General features: G+C 40.2%; 1 protein-coding gene across 2 annotated transcripts in view; it reads left to right on the forward strand.

Annotated features, from left to right (window-relative positions):
• The first annotated feature begins 542 nt into the window (after window positions 1-542).
• The window catches only part of LOC127968983 (zinc finger E-box-binding homeobox 1), a 60,842-nt gene continuing 46,637 nt past the window's right edge, over window positions 543-14,747 (forward strand). The window contains exon 1 of one of the 2 annotated variants that reach the window (XM_052570492.1): window positions 543-938. In XM_052570492.1, the coding sequence (XP_052426452.1) occupies window positions 881-938 (58 nt within the window). In that variant the 5' untranslated portion in view covers window positions 543-880. Of the gene's footprint in view, window positions 939-1,678; window positions 2,785-14,747 lie in introns of those variants that run through there. The other variant, XM_052570493.1, reaches the window with a different exon arrangement.

Here is a 14,747-nt window from a genome sequence, read left to right on the forward strand (position 1 = left end):
CAGTACTGAAGTTCCAAAACAAAAGTTGAGTACCAAAACCAGTTCAATATTAGCTTAATTTTTAATTTTATCCATAAGTACACAGAAGTCACAAAATGGGAAAACAATGGTAATGTTAAACACTTTTATGATTAAAACACACCAAGTAATTAAGATTCTCTCTTTCCTATGGCTGTTCATGTTGGGGTCAAATAATTAAATAATATTAAATAGTGTTACACTTTATTTTAAGGTGTCCTTGTTACAGTGTAATTACACATTTAAGTACTGAGTAATATTAAGTAACTATATGTACTTACTGTACGGTTAAAATCAAATTAGAGTAAAGTGACAGCTAGCCAGTGCCCCCTCTATAAAAAGTTACTGTCTACTTGCTGCGACTAGTTTTATGACAAGCAGTTTTCTGCCTCGTCATAAATGAAAAAAAGTTGCAGCAGCGATTGCGTGACTGTGTATGCGTGTGCGTGCGCCATAAACAGGTGCACGCATCAAACTTTCCCCGCCCCCATCCTAACTGTAAAAAAAAAAAACACATCACGCTTTTATGTGTGATGGGCTTGGAAATGTTTGTTTTGTCCAGACACTCGTGTTTCTTTTGAACTGTCAATCAAAATAGCGTTTCCTCTCCCTGTACGTGCACAGGTTGATCAGCGAGCGTTTCGGAGCGCCGCAGGGAGCGCGTGGTGCGAGGGGCGGGAGTTGGCCAGAGACGGGGGTCTGAGCGCCAGAGAGAGAGGTATAGGAGCCAGAAGGTAATGTCGTAAAGCCGAGTGCCGTAAACCAGGTGCAGGGAGGGGAGGTGGAGTAGAAGGGAGGGAGGGGAGGTGTGGGGGCGAGAGGAGGTGACTCTCCAGCAGCATTTAGACACAGCGAAAGGATCATGGCGGATGGCCCCAGGTGTAAGCGCAGAAAGCAGGCGAACCCGAGGAGGACAAACGGTGAGTAAAAACCCTTCGCTTTGCTTGGCGACGGCTGTTTTCATTCAACTCTGGACTCCGGGCCGCTGACAGAACTTCTCGAGCCCCACAAAGTGCTGGAAAGTAGCGCCGTGTTATAGCCCCTATCTAGTGTACCGTTATACCTGCCGCGCTCGCGACTCTCTCACCGCCTAGCGGTGCACCGCGCGAGCGCGGACCGTTATACGCAGCCAGTCCCATACAAGTGACTCTCGCTTTTGTTTCCCCTTTTATTCCCCTTCGCCCTGAGTTCACATTATAAAGCTGTTGGGTTTAAAAAAATAATAATTCTATTCGAATCTGTTACTCGTCACTGTTAGATTTTCTTCTTTAGATTCAGACGAATTGAAACTTATTTCCTCGCTCTAAATGTACCTGTTTGGTCCGATGCGGGTGATCTGGTTTCGCATGAATCAGTTTGAGCGATTGAAGTGGTGGAAATGCTTTCATACATACGTGTTTGGGAATAGAGCGCTGGCTTGAGAGGATTTTGTTTTATTTTCGTTGACAACAAACTTTTATATATCTGCAGCAATGGGCTGTTCCGCTGTCTGCGTGGTAGCAGGTAGCTAGCGAAGCTAGCAGAATCCCAAAAATAACCTCTAATATTAGTTTGTATGTAAACGTTTTAGAGTAATATTTACGAATACGTGGCTTTAAATCGCCGATGTGACAGTTTGGCTTGTTTCACTATCTACAAGTCGCACTTTTGTGATATAGCTCAGAAGAAACTGCCTGATAACAGCAGCACGCTGCTCTCTCTGTTACTGCTGCATTAGAAAACAGGGGCATGTGTGCAGTTAGGGGTGATGTTTGACAGGATAGTTTCTTCTTGAACTCCGATTGAAGTTTACAAAGCAAAAAATAAGGGTGTGTTTATGTAACAGTCCTGCCAGTCCAGGCGTCCCTGCGGGATCGGGGCTCAGAGAGCTCTGGAGCACGATGCCAGTTAAAGCAACCTGTTTGTGCAGCCAGCCTGCCACATTTCTAGTTGGGTGGTAACGCTGAAGAGAAAAGGAAAGGAATCTGAAGGGCTGTCTGCTGCTAGAACAACTGCTGCAGCCTATATAAGGAATGCGTATACATCCCGAGCAGCGCACAGGGTCCTGATAAATCTCGCTGCTGCAGCTGGACTTACTGCACTGACAGTTTATTTGTTTCGGGGACTTTATGTATCCGCTTTATGTAATGCACGTGCGCAACTGTGTAGGATTCGGGTTTATGTGTGGTAAATCATTCTTGCGATTTGTTTCTTTGAATTATAACGATCTATCCGGCAAGCTGTGTCCAGGTATAGATGTGAGCCTGAGTAATTTTACTAAGGAAATCGATCGATAGCGAGAAATATGACGCGTTTTACTTCTCGCTTGCATGCGTATAGAGATAGAGACTATAAACTTGAAAATACTTTTAAAATAATGTTATTCGTCCAAACTCTCTCTCTCTTTTAGACTGAAATCCACCGTTTTTCATTTCGTCGGCTTATATGTTGTACTAAGTGTATTTTTTGTGAAGAGATGAGTGAAGAAATACACTTTTCCTCAGGCTGACGCCATGCGCGCGCCATATAGCGGATCTCTCAGCGCGCGCGTGTGTGTGAGCGACCTGTAAATATGTGCTTACCTGATCGGAGGGGAGGATAAAAATGTCACCTAGGTTTTTACGTAAATGCCATTTGACCATCTCGCTATTGTTTTTTTTTTTTTGCTACCTGAACGTTCTGACAAGGAAGGAGTCTTTCTTTTTCTCTCTCTGAGATACATTGTCTCGTTTTGAAAGCAGACGGGAGGCGTTAATCGTTCGTTGCTGCAAATGTCAACTTGTGCAGGTATAAAACAAGATATATATGTAGTGTTTTTCGCATGCCTTCTCACTCTCAGCTGCTGTTGTCGTTTGTTTGTAACTGCAGAAGGGATGGGTGCCTGTTATCATTCGGCTTACTCTTAAAAGCATCGTTTCAGTGCAAAAGAGCATCCTCTGTTCTTATAGGTGCTGGAGCATAGCTCATGATTTTTTTTCATGCGGTAAAAGCATAGGCGTGTTCTGAAATTGTTTCGAAACCTACAATGATTTGACACCGTGAGGTTTGAGGGTCATTTTGCAGCGCTTTTCTGCGGTGTTGGGTTGATATAAGTGCTTTGTCATGGGCGTTTGGCACTGCTCACCGCACTGCAGGTATCTGAACGCGGAGACGCACCTGCTTGTACTTATTTGATCATATTAACACCTCCAGATATAACTTTCGATGACATTGTACTTAATTTAATTTTAAACTCAGTCCTTCTCTGTTAAATAAAGGTGGTTTTCTAATTTTAAACCCACATTCATTTAAGTGTGTTCTTACGCTTTGCGTCCTTACCGTTCATTATTTGAAGTCACGGACTGACCTCGGAGCGCTCCTGGTGCGTGATGAACGCTCCCTGCGTCATTAACATACGCCCCTCCCCCTCCGCGCGGCCGTGAGGAGTGTTGATCAGACCGTGTATAATTGGAATGTGGCCGCTTGAGTGCTTCACCGTTTGGTGTAAAGGACAACAGTAAATGTCCACTGGATGCAAACTGTCTTCTAGATGGATTCACCAAGTGTTTACCAGACGTACCTACACTTTAATTACCATAATCATGATGAATGGAATGTTTTTCATTTCAACTCACCTACTTTAGAACTATTTTGAATCAGCCACAGAAGGCTTAAACACTATAAATTATCTTGGAAAGTTATGTGATATGAGCGGTACTAAACTGTTTGCTCATAACATCTTCAGATCTTATTATAATTCACACAACCTTCATCGACTTAACAATCACACATAATTAAAATCTCCCTCAGGTCTTCTGTGATTGTGGCTGTTAATAGAAGGCCTAATTGTTGGCAACATAGCTGGCCTGATAAAACACACATGGAGACAGTTTCCAGCAATAAGACAAAGCAATACAAATTTCCCAGTTTGTATTCATATGAAAATTTCAAATTGTGTTTAAAAAGAATATAATAGCTCATTAAGGCAACATTATTTGAGAACTGCATTTGTATTTTTATGATGCTCTTAATTGGTCACCTGACTTGCATATACAGATTAGTGTGAGATGAAGCAGTAAATATGGAAATACCTATACCATTCTACTAATCTTTCTTTTTTTGGCTATCAATAAAATGTTCTTTACTCTCACTCATGAGTCAGTCATATTGCAGTAATATAGCCTACCTTCATTTGAAGCATTTGTAAAGGTTACAGTGGTTTCTACACAGGGGCTGAGGGGGAAGGTAAAGTTTTTTTTTTTTTTTTATCTGGTGCTGAAGCTTTTACCAGACACTTTGACCATGTGACAGCAGCACTTCACCATCAGGTGAAAAATATGTGACTTGCCTGTTGCTTTGACTAAAGGCAGGGTGTTAACCCTGAGATGAGCTGTTGGGCAGGTGAAGAATGTTTTACAAGCTAGAGAATTCATTAATTCTCTCTGACTTTTAACCCTAGGCTGACTGAATGGCCTACCCTGGAAACAAAATATGCCAAAATTCTATAGAGATACAGAAAATTGTACTTTTTTTCATCATTGGGTAAGTCTGTAGTTAGTTAAACTGAGTAAACTTGAGGCCCAGGGAACAACCCACAGATTTTGACTCTCCGTCTTGGATTGGAATGCTAAATAGTCAACAGTTTTTCAGAGTATTTAAAGCCGTCTCAGGTGAAGTTATCTGCAGAATGCGAGGAAGGTGAACTGTGTCTAAACATCTTGAAAACGATGTTGCTGTGCAGTAAAGCCCTAATCAATCTTATTTAAAAACACAACTTGCTTATATCACCAACAGCTCCAAAGGCCGACAGAGTGCATTTCGAGTATGCCACTTCTGAACATACGTATTCCCAAAACACTTCTATTGATAGAGCTAAGAAGATGCTTTAACTGTGTGCCAGTCTGTCTTTTTTCACCTTTTCGCATGAGACTGGTTCTAGCAACATTCCCAGCCACTTGGGGTTCTCGTGGCACGTAACATGAAGGCGATCAGGGGCTTGAGCTGTAAACGTGAAGGTGCTAATAGTCCGCAAGACGACAGGTGTTGTTCACAGGGCAGCTCTCCTTCTGTCCCTTCCTCCTTTGGCTCTTTCCGAGAGTACTGGAGGGCAATTTGAAACCTCCCAGTTTGGGAATAGAGGAATGTGGCTGACCGGTATTAGCATGGCTAAGAAAATAAACATGGCAGCGGCTGTTGGGCGTGCTGTGCTTTGTAGTGGCTTTCTAAAATGGAGGTTACGTTTCAAAAGAACCTTAGCAAGACTGTATTTATATTCCGAGACCTTTTAGGGGAAGGATTTACACCTCTGAAATGAGCAGAACCCACAAAGTTTTACCCAACTGCATTTATATAAATACACCCAATGAATGATGAGAAATATTTAGCTTGTTTACTGTCATTACCTTTGGAGAGCTATGGCCAACGTCAGGCTACTGCCAGCGCTGTGATAAAATGGGTGTAGCGGAATTTATTTGGCTGATAAAACTTTAATTACTGCGCTAGGTTAGTGTCACACCCCGTACCAGACTTTCTAGGGGTTTGAAGCAATAAACACACATGCTTGTTTTTCTCTCACTCATGCACATTAAGTTGACACTTTATAGTTAGGAAACTGTGAAGTATTTTTTAAATGTATTTGTTTTTCTGTAGGTATATGTGAGTTAGGAGGACCGCTTTTCTGCAGGACATGCTGTGAGGGCATTTTAAAAGCCATCTGCTAACATTTAGGGTCTCTCCCTGGTGCGCTAGGTTCAGCCGAGGAGGAAATTTTCATTTATCCGTCATGCTTTCATTGACTTCCTCCAAAAGTCCATCTGAAATGCTCTCTCCGCTCTTCTACGTCCATTTACTTTTTTTACTTTTTCTCTAAGACACAGTAGCAGGGTGATGTTTAGTGACCTCTGCCATGGGCGCCCATGCATTGCCTCAAGTATGACTTCACCCCCCCACCCCCACCCCCGCCATTGTGAGGTGTCCAGCGTAACAAATTGGCTGTGTGTTAAAGCCCCCAACACACACACACACAAATACACATGCTCTGAATAGATCTCTAGGTAACAAAGCTCAGAAGCAGCCCTTGTTTTTTCGTCTTGCCCCCATTCCCTTTCAGTCTGCCCCCCGTGTGGAGGTCACGTGGGGGAGGGATTTGTTGAAGATGGGGGTCAGTGTTTTGGAGGCCTGCTGAGGTGACAGTGAAGGACTGTTGTAAACTGGCAAGATAGCTGCTCTTCTCTCCCTTCCTGTGCTTTGCATAACAAACATGGCCTTCTTGTCAAGGGCCGGTGTGTGAATGTGTGTTTAAAGCACGTCGAAAACACTGTATGTGACTGAGAACTTGTAGACAGAGCATGGTGGTGCATTTCTATTTGATCGAGGTCCAGTTTGTGTTTTCTCTTTCATTGAACACATTTGTCCGCTTCTCTTTAGAGGGATCAGAGAAGGAAATTGGTCCTTTTGTTTTGTTGATTAGGTGAATGAAAAGGAAAGAAAGGGAAATGGGACTCAATTATAGGCGATGGTGATAGCCACTCAGGCCACTCATGACAATACGAACGACACAAGACAAGCATGCACAACTTCATGTGTAGTGTGACTTACACCACCCTTCAAAAGTTTTTAGAACTGCTCTCCAAGGCTGCATTTATTCTGTGAAGTATTATTACAAAATTGAAAATAACTGTTTCTATTTCAATATATTTTAAATATACAAATTTGTTCCTGTGATGATATGCAGTTAGTATGCTGATTTTGTGCTGCAGAAGCAGTTATGTTGCTTTATATCTTAATTATATTTTCAGGATCCACTGATAAATTGAAAGTTTTAAAAGAACAGCATTTTTTTTTTAAATATAAATTTTTTGTAAAATTATAAAAGTTTTACTTCAATGTCTTTTTTTATCAAATCGATGTATCCTTACTGAATAAACTATTTATTTATTTAAATAATAAACAAAAAAATTATAAAAAATTTAAGTGTTGAACAGTGTTTTGTTGTTTGCTGAGTGAAAATTTAATTTTCAATAGGAAATAATGTGGGGTGGCACTTTTTAAGCTCAAACTTAGACTGCATTGTTATTGGCGATTGACATTGCTAAATAATATTTTTTCCCTGCCAATACAGCCTTACTAACTATTAATAACCAAAATGTTTTTTCTTTATTATAATACTATTATTTATAGTAAAGAGTGTCAATTATAGTTTAATTTTGTCTTTAAGAAGATTCTCATTGGAATTAACCATCCATCCTGGAAAGAACTGAAATCCGTACACGGTTCATTTCAGGTGCCGCTTAATTCCTGCGGCCCTGTCCAAATTTGGCTCTCAGCAAACAGGCCTCCAAACATCTCTGTGCTTTTACAAACGGGGATTAATGATCAGGCCGCTCACTGGTCCCACGGAAGGAGAGGAAGCATTACTCCTAAAGAAAAACCTTCTCTTTATTTCTGTCTCCTTCATCTCTCCCTCGTTTCCATTCTCCTCAGAAGAGCCCAGGTTTCAGGGACCCCCTTTTTAGACGTGCACGGTTGTACTTTATTGGTTGGTTTGTGTGTGTATTTGTGTGTGTGTGCATGCTTAAGTGAGCTATTGTGTTTTAAAGCTTCAGCGAGGGGGAGAAAAGGGGTTTTGCTACCTATGCAGCAGGCCACTATCGGGCATAGAGAGGCTTAGCGGCAGAAGAAAAGGACTATTGAAAGAGTGCAGAGAGGGAGGGAACACTCTTTCTCCCGCTGCCTGTGGGAAACTACTGCCCATGCGGAGACACTCATTTGCATATGACCCTTTCTTCTCCGAGAGGAAGATGAGATGTGGAGGAATCCTTGTCTCTCTGCATGTCAGTGTGTAGGAGGAGCGTTTGTCGCTTGTGATGGAGAGGTGTGATAGAGGAACAAGTGTTAGAGCGAACGGGTGTCAACAGCGCTAGTCCACGGACTAAAATATCCTAAAGGTGTCTGAGTGGTGAGGAAAGACACGTGGTCAAAAACACATCTCAGTAACACTTAAAGACTGAGTTTCGTTTCGATACCCAAATAACATATGATAAGTTCACATCATGTACCACTTTATATATGCCCCTCCCTCACCCTCCACCTAAAAGGAAGCTTTTTGTAGAATATAAAATATTGAGGAATACACAATATGCTCTATGTTGGGCATGGTTCATTCTTGAAACAAGTCACACATTTATTTACATGATCAAACAGGATTTTCTCAAATGTTGTTCATCAGTCCATTCTGCAGACAATTTTGTCTTCACAGTAAAGGAAAGCCACACACGAACACACTTACAGCTCAGCCCTGGAATAGCAACAGCCAGTTAGGATCATTCACAAGTATTGTGCTGTCTGGACACAGCAGCACACATTCCACAATGAGTGTGTGTGTGTGTGTGTGTGTGAATGTTTCCTATCAGTCCTATTTTTCTGCTGTATGTCAGTGTGTTGTGTTGATCTCATCTAATAGAGTGTGTATGAAATAGATTCTCTGGAGATAAACACTTCTCCGCAGATCTCTTGTCAGCGTGAGTCATATGAACAGGTGTGTGAGGTGTATGACCTCATCTAATACAATCATCTATTCCATAGTGTGTGTGTGTGTGTGTGTGTGCAGGCATGGTGGGAAGGTCGCTGCCACATCACACAGGAAATTAAGACACCACCCCCCCCCTTCTCTTCTCCTTTACTCTTTGGGGATATTATGTTTGTGTGTACACCTGTCCAAAAGACTCTGATCGGAGCCTGACAACTTAAGTGGCTTGCTCTTTAGGGATAAGTCTACGAGTTTGTGTCTATGAGTGTGTGCACCTGTTAGGGTTTCTTCAGTGCACCTGAGAATATGAGTGCTCGTAATTGGCTTGTGTGGGGGCTAATTTTGTGTGTCTGTTGTGCTGATACATTTATTGTTTTTAATAATATGACTTGGACATCTCTTAAGGGGCTAGGATAGTCATTGGCATCTCTCTCCGTCTCTCCCTCTCTCTCTCTTTCATGCTTCTCCTGGCCTTAATCCTAAAGTTTGTGTTTAACTGTTTACACAATATAGGCCTGCTGGACTTTTCCTGGACAGATTCATGGTGTAATCTAGTAGTTAAAGATCTTGGCTGGTAACCAAAAGGTTGCAAGCTTAAATCCCTGAGGAGCGATCCATGAACGAACACCATTGTGCTCTGGAGCGAGCCACTTAACCTGAGGTTTCTCCAGGAGGTTTGTTCCTGTGACTTAACATGCAATTACAGCGGTTTTCAAAGTTTCTGATGCCATGGAGGAGCTCTAAAAATATGTTGATCCCCTTGTGACGGATCACCTCACTAAAACATAAATGCAGCTATATATTTTCATGAATGTGCTCTTTTCACATTTCCGAGGTTCTAAGAAGCAGAAGTTGTCTTACTTAAGAAAACGTTTACAACAAATATCATTTTTGCTTTCCCACTTGCCCCAATTGCAAAAGTAAAAAAATCAATAATAGCATTTCTGTCGTTCCAAAAGAGGAAAAAAATGTAGAACGATTGATTACAGCGGAGAGTAAAATGTCAAATTTTTCGTGTCTCCCTCTGCCATTGTATTAGAAACACTCGTACAACCAGTTCTCTGTAAAAATGCCAATGGAAACACACAGGCCTAGTGTTAAATGTACATTACATTTCTTAAAAATGTATTAAAAAAGAAAAAAACTAGATTTAATATTTAATATCTGTGGAAACTGATGAAAAGGGTCCATGAAGGCCCACTTACTTTTTTATCAAACAAAACTTTTGGGGGAAATAGTTTACAGAGTTTAGACTCTCACAGCGACAGGTATGATATCTGTCAGAAAAATATAAAAACCCCCCCCAGAAAATAAAAGCTGAAGCTTTAACATGGTGTCATTCTATGTTGTTCTGTTCAGTGTGTAATATGGACACAGCAAAGGATAAGCAGTGGAAGTCTTATCACTGCTTAGTGTTTTTCTTATCGGATTCGTCACCCCCTGTGTATAAAGAACCTCTGCTAAAAGCGAAAAGCTGTATTTTTCATTTTTTTAATCTTACCAGCTTCACGCTCACATCCAATCCCAGCATCCCCATATTGCATCCGTAATAGGCAACAACCTGCAATATCTCCTGATTGATCCACGACGCACGGCAGTCTCTTTGGGACAGAAACAGCTCCTAAAGAGCATCAACACACCTTCAGCCGTCACCGTTCCTTTTTCAACATTTGCAGCCCTGTTGCATCAGAAAGCGAAATTACAGCTAGAAGTAATGCATCCTCATTTAATGCTTTCAGCCCTTATCGCATCAAAACAATGCTAAGAAGGTAATGATGAATATGCCATATACTTTTGTCAGCTCGTAGGCTCGCGCGGCCTTATGAATACTGTTCTTATGCCAGCGAGCGGCTGCACTGATAAGGTGATCTATCAGAGTGATGTATGAAATGTCAGGGATGCTGGGAGGCAGCGTGAGATCTCTGTTCTCTGAGGTTCTGAGGAGCTCTGCAAGGGTTTGATGCGCTATGATTTGAGGGGGTACTCATCGTAATGCGTCTCTATCCACGGCCCCCTGGAGATGTGTGTGTGTGTGCGTGTGTGTCCTTGTCCATCTGAACTCCCTAGAGAAGTGATTGTATAAGTAGGATGTTAGGTCATACTATGAGTGTGTGTATTAGTCACGTTGTGAAAGGCTTTACGCCAGAGCGACCGTCAAGACTGCTAAACATCTTTTTCCCCATGCGATGGGGAAAAAGTGAAGCCTTTGCTAAAAAAAAAAAACTGCTAAATTGGCCATATGTGGGCCATTCTACAGAACTGGTGCAAATTGCTGTCCCACAACCACAAAAACACATTTAAGAACCATTTAAGTATTTAAATCTTACATGTTTATTACTATGCTTCTATTATCTATTGAAACCTACAATAATGTTTCAAATATTAGTCAGCTTAATATATATAATCATCATTTTTGGGTACTTTCAGTTGGGAGGTGGCTGTCCCGAATCCTAAACCCTTATTAAAACTTATGAAAATTATATTGAAATATTTTTTTTCCCCATTGTTGTTTTTTAAAGAATCTTTCTGATTCCCTTAAAAAGTGATGTTCAAAATAATTGAGGCTTTTTGCCTTTAAAAAAATACAACAAATCTCATAAATTACTTAAAATATTTTTATAAATGTAATTGTTGTTGATTTACCTGTTAAATATTTACGGTCTAGATGTAAGCAAAATCTTAATTTGTTAATATAACTCTTCTAATGAAATTATTATTACTGTTTCGGTAGAGAGAAATATTCCAAAACCTTCTAAAAATATAATATATGAGAATTAAAATCGACAATTACTATGTATAACTTGGATGTTGTACAATTTACATATGTACACATTTTTTTGAAAAATAATTTATTTTACAGCTCTGAATTTGGACAAATTCTGTAAAATGGCCCATATGTATGTATGTATATATATATATATATATATATATATATATATATATATATATATATATATATATATATATATATATATATATATATACACATACACACACACACACACACACACACACACACAGAAAGTATATAAGTGTTCTGTTTTTAATTAATGTGATGTTATTACAGCCTCTCGTATTTGAGATGCTGTCACCCCTATTAAAATGTTTCTTAGGGGTCTATCCGATCTGTTAGCAAGCGTTAAACATGCCTATGTGTGTTTTGGCAGAAAGGCTTGTCATGTGATGATAAATATGTTTAAGCGGTGTTTAGTAAACTGTTTGTTTCTGCTCTCCAGCTCCATATGTTTGCCTCAGGTCCCCACGGGTTTCCTCTGATGTCATCTGTCCATGTGCTAAATGGCATCCCGGGAATTTCTCACCTCCTCCATTGTAATAATTATCCTGGGGTCCCGTGTGAGGGGATGTCATTGCAACATTTCCTTTTAAAACCAACCTAATGTGAACCAGATTTTGTGAACCAGATTTGGCTCCACGCTCTCCCTGTATGTGATTTGGACATCTTTAAAGCGGTGATCGTTCACCTCTGCTGGTGCTGTCAGATTCCCCCTCCCCTCCTCTGTCCGTCTGCACCTGGCACCTGATGGTATCAGATCCTCCCACTACACGCTACACCCAATCACAGCGCAAGGAGTGGTATCCCTCCTGTATTTGCAGTACACAGTATTTGGCCTTGCCAAGTTTACCTGATAGTTACCTGATACTGAACTGGGGTTAGACATCAAGATCAAATAAATGACTTGCGTAATAATCTTGCTCCATGCCTTGATCTGATCTGTGGTTCACTTTTTGGCTTTCTGCAAAGTTAAACTGAAATTATATTTGCAGTCTATTTTACATTTATAATGTGATGTATTTCTTATCTATTAGGAATTGATTGGATAGAGGCAGAGCGGTTTATTGCATTCTGATAGAAGAATACAAGCATTTTGTATTTGGAATAAAATCAGTTGCATGTAGCAAGACCGAAAGTGTGCATTCAGACAGTAAATAAGGTCAATTTGGATTTCATGTTGATTTTAAAGGGGGGGTGAAATGCTTGTTTTCACTCAATATCCTGTTAATCTTGAGTACCTATAGAGTAGTACTGCATCCTTCATAACTCCAAAAAGTCTTTAGTTTTATTATATTCATAAGAGAAAGATAGTCTGTACCGATTTTTCCCGGAAAAACACTGTATATATTTGCTTAGCGGTTTTGGAAAATGACTAAGTTCCACTTTGTTGTCTTTTTTTTTTTTTTAAGCTGTACATGTGGAAAGTGCAGTTTGATGACAACATCGCATGTTGTTTACTTGATGTGCTTACGCGCCGATAGCTAAGTTAACAACACAGAGATATTTGAAGCAGTTTTACTCTCCGCATGCGGTTCCAACACACGATCGTGACCCTTTTTCGTTGGGACTGCATTATCCTTAAGAAATAAACGATGTGCAAATCCGGCGTCAAACTGGGCCTTGTTTGTAAAACAAGCATCTTCGACAAACACAAACACTTGCACAACTCCGTTGATGCTCTGTAAAAATAAACTCCATCCACTGGTCCCTTAATGCTGTTTTTTTTTGGTAATCTGTGCAGGGTTGTCTTGCCCTGGCAACCAAAAACACACTCCTTTTGTGACATTTCGCGACGCTCTCGCTCTGATCAGGTTGTGTTCAGCCTCTCAGTGCTCTGCTCTACGGGAGCACGCACTCTTGTGGGAGAAGTGCCCTTAGGACCCATATAAGGAAATTCGGCTCCATCTAACGTCACACAGAGCCATACTCGAAAAAAACTTTCCGAAACTTGTGACAAACCGGAAGGAGTATTTTTGGAACAGAAATACTCCTTCAAACGTACAACTTAATATTTGAAACTTTGTCCATGTTTAGCATGGGAATCCAACACTTTAACAGTGTAAAAAACTCAGTATCCCCCTTAAGGATATGTTTTTGGTCCGTTTTAGTTGAATTGAGTGTATCCAGTAGATGCTACAGCATTCAGGTGCTAATGTGTTTATTTTTTCACTGTACACGATGCTCTCTGTCCAAACTGGCAGATTAAAGTCCACCTGTCTTGATTCAGGTGTGTGCAGTCAAAACAAACTCTGACCTTGCCTTGTTCACCTGTGTGCTGTGTTTATCTGGTTACAATACTGACAAGAAGTGATGACTGAATTTGGGTCTAGATATTGGCAACAAATAGGAAAGTTACTCATCAGTTTATTTTTTCTATATTTGCACTTCACTGGAAGCGCATGTTTATCTGTTTTCATTTTAGCATTGATTTAAATTTATTATTAGTATTTGTTTCAGTAACACTTGACGATATGTGACACTGGAGCACAAAACCATTCATAAGTAGCACTGGTATATTTGTAGCAAAAGCCAACAATACATGGATCAAAAATGATCGATTTTTCTTTTATGCTAAAAAGAAAAATGTGGATATTAAGTAAAGATCATGTTCTATAAAGATATTTTGTAAGTTTCCAACTGTAAATATATCAGAACTTAATTTTTGATTAGTAATATGCATTGCTAAGAACTTCATTTGGACAACTTACAAGGCGATTTTCTCTGTATTTCAATTTTTTAAGCTTCGACTATTTAAGCTTATTTATTCGGTTTTAAATGTAGTAAACAATGTTAGGTCATAATATTTGTTGCATTCATTAATTGTAATAAATTGAACCTTATTGTAAAACTTTTCTTAGTTTCATTGTTTTGAAGTATTCTTGAGCTCAGCTACATGTTTTATCCTTAAAAACTCCCTGGGTCCACTTAACATTTTCAGCACACTTTCATAATGTGTTTGAAAACGTTGTTAGACCTTTTTGTTCTCACAATGCTTTCACAGTTCTTCTGCAAGTCCCAGCCTCCCTGAACAAATCCACTACACTTTTTCAATGTCCTTTAATGTTCCCGGCCTCCCTTAACACTTAAATAACATAATCACAGTGCTTTCACAACATTTTCCTTGCTCTTACAGAGTACGGCAGCTGCCGCTCGGCTCCGCGTCCAACTACAGCAGGTGCTGCAGGCTCACAGGAATTCCGCTACATGTCTCATAAATAACACCTGACAAAAGAGAGAGAGAGGAGACATGGTACTTTTGATGATTTGGAGTGAAAGACTTCAGCAGACATGGATTCTGAATTACTTTGCTTTAAAATACAGGGAAAAGAAACAGGTCAGTGAGGCAGAGGAAAGGAACGAGACTCTTCATATTGCGCAAATGGAATGATGCATGAGGGTGTGTCTGCATAGAGAGAGAGAAAAAAAGATGCATGACATTGGCTGTGGCTA

Source organism: Carassius gibelio, chromosome B12 (genome assembly GCF_023724105.1).
Source record: "Carassius gibelio isolate Cgi1373 ecotype wild population from Czech Republic chromosome B12, carGib1.2-hapl.c, whole genome shotgun sequence".
Taxonomy (NCBI): domain Eukaryota; kingdom Metazoa; phylum Chordata; class Actinopteri; order Cypriniformes; family Cyprinidae; genus Carassius; species Carassius gibelio.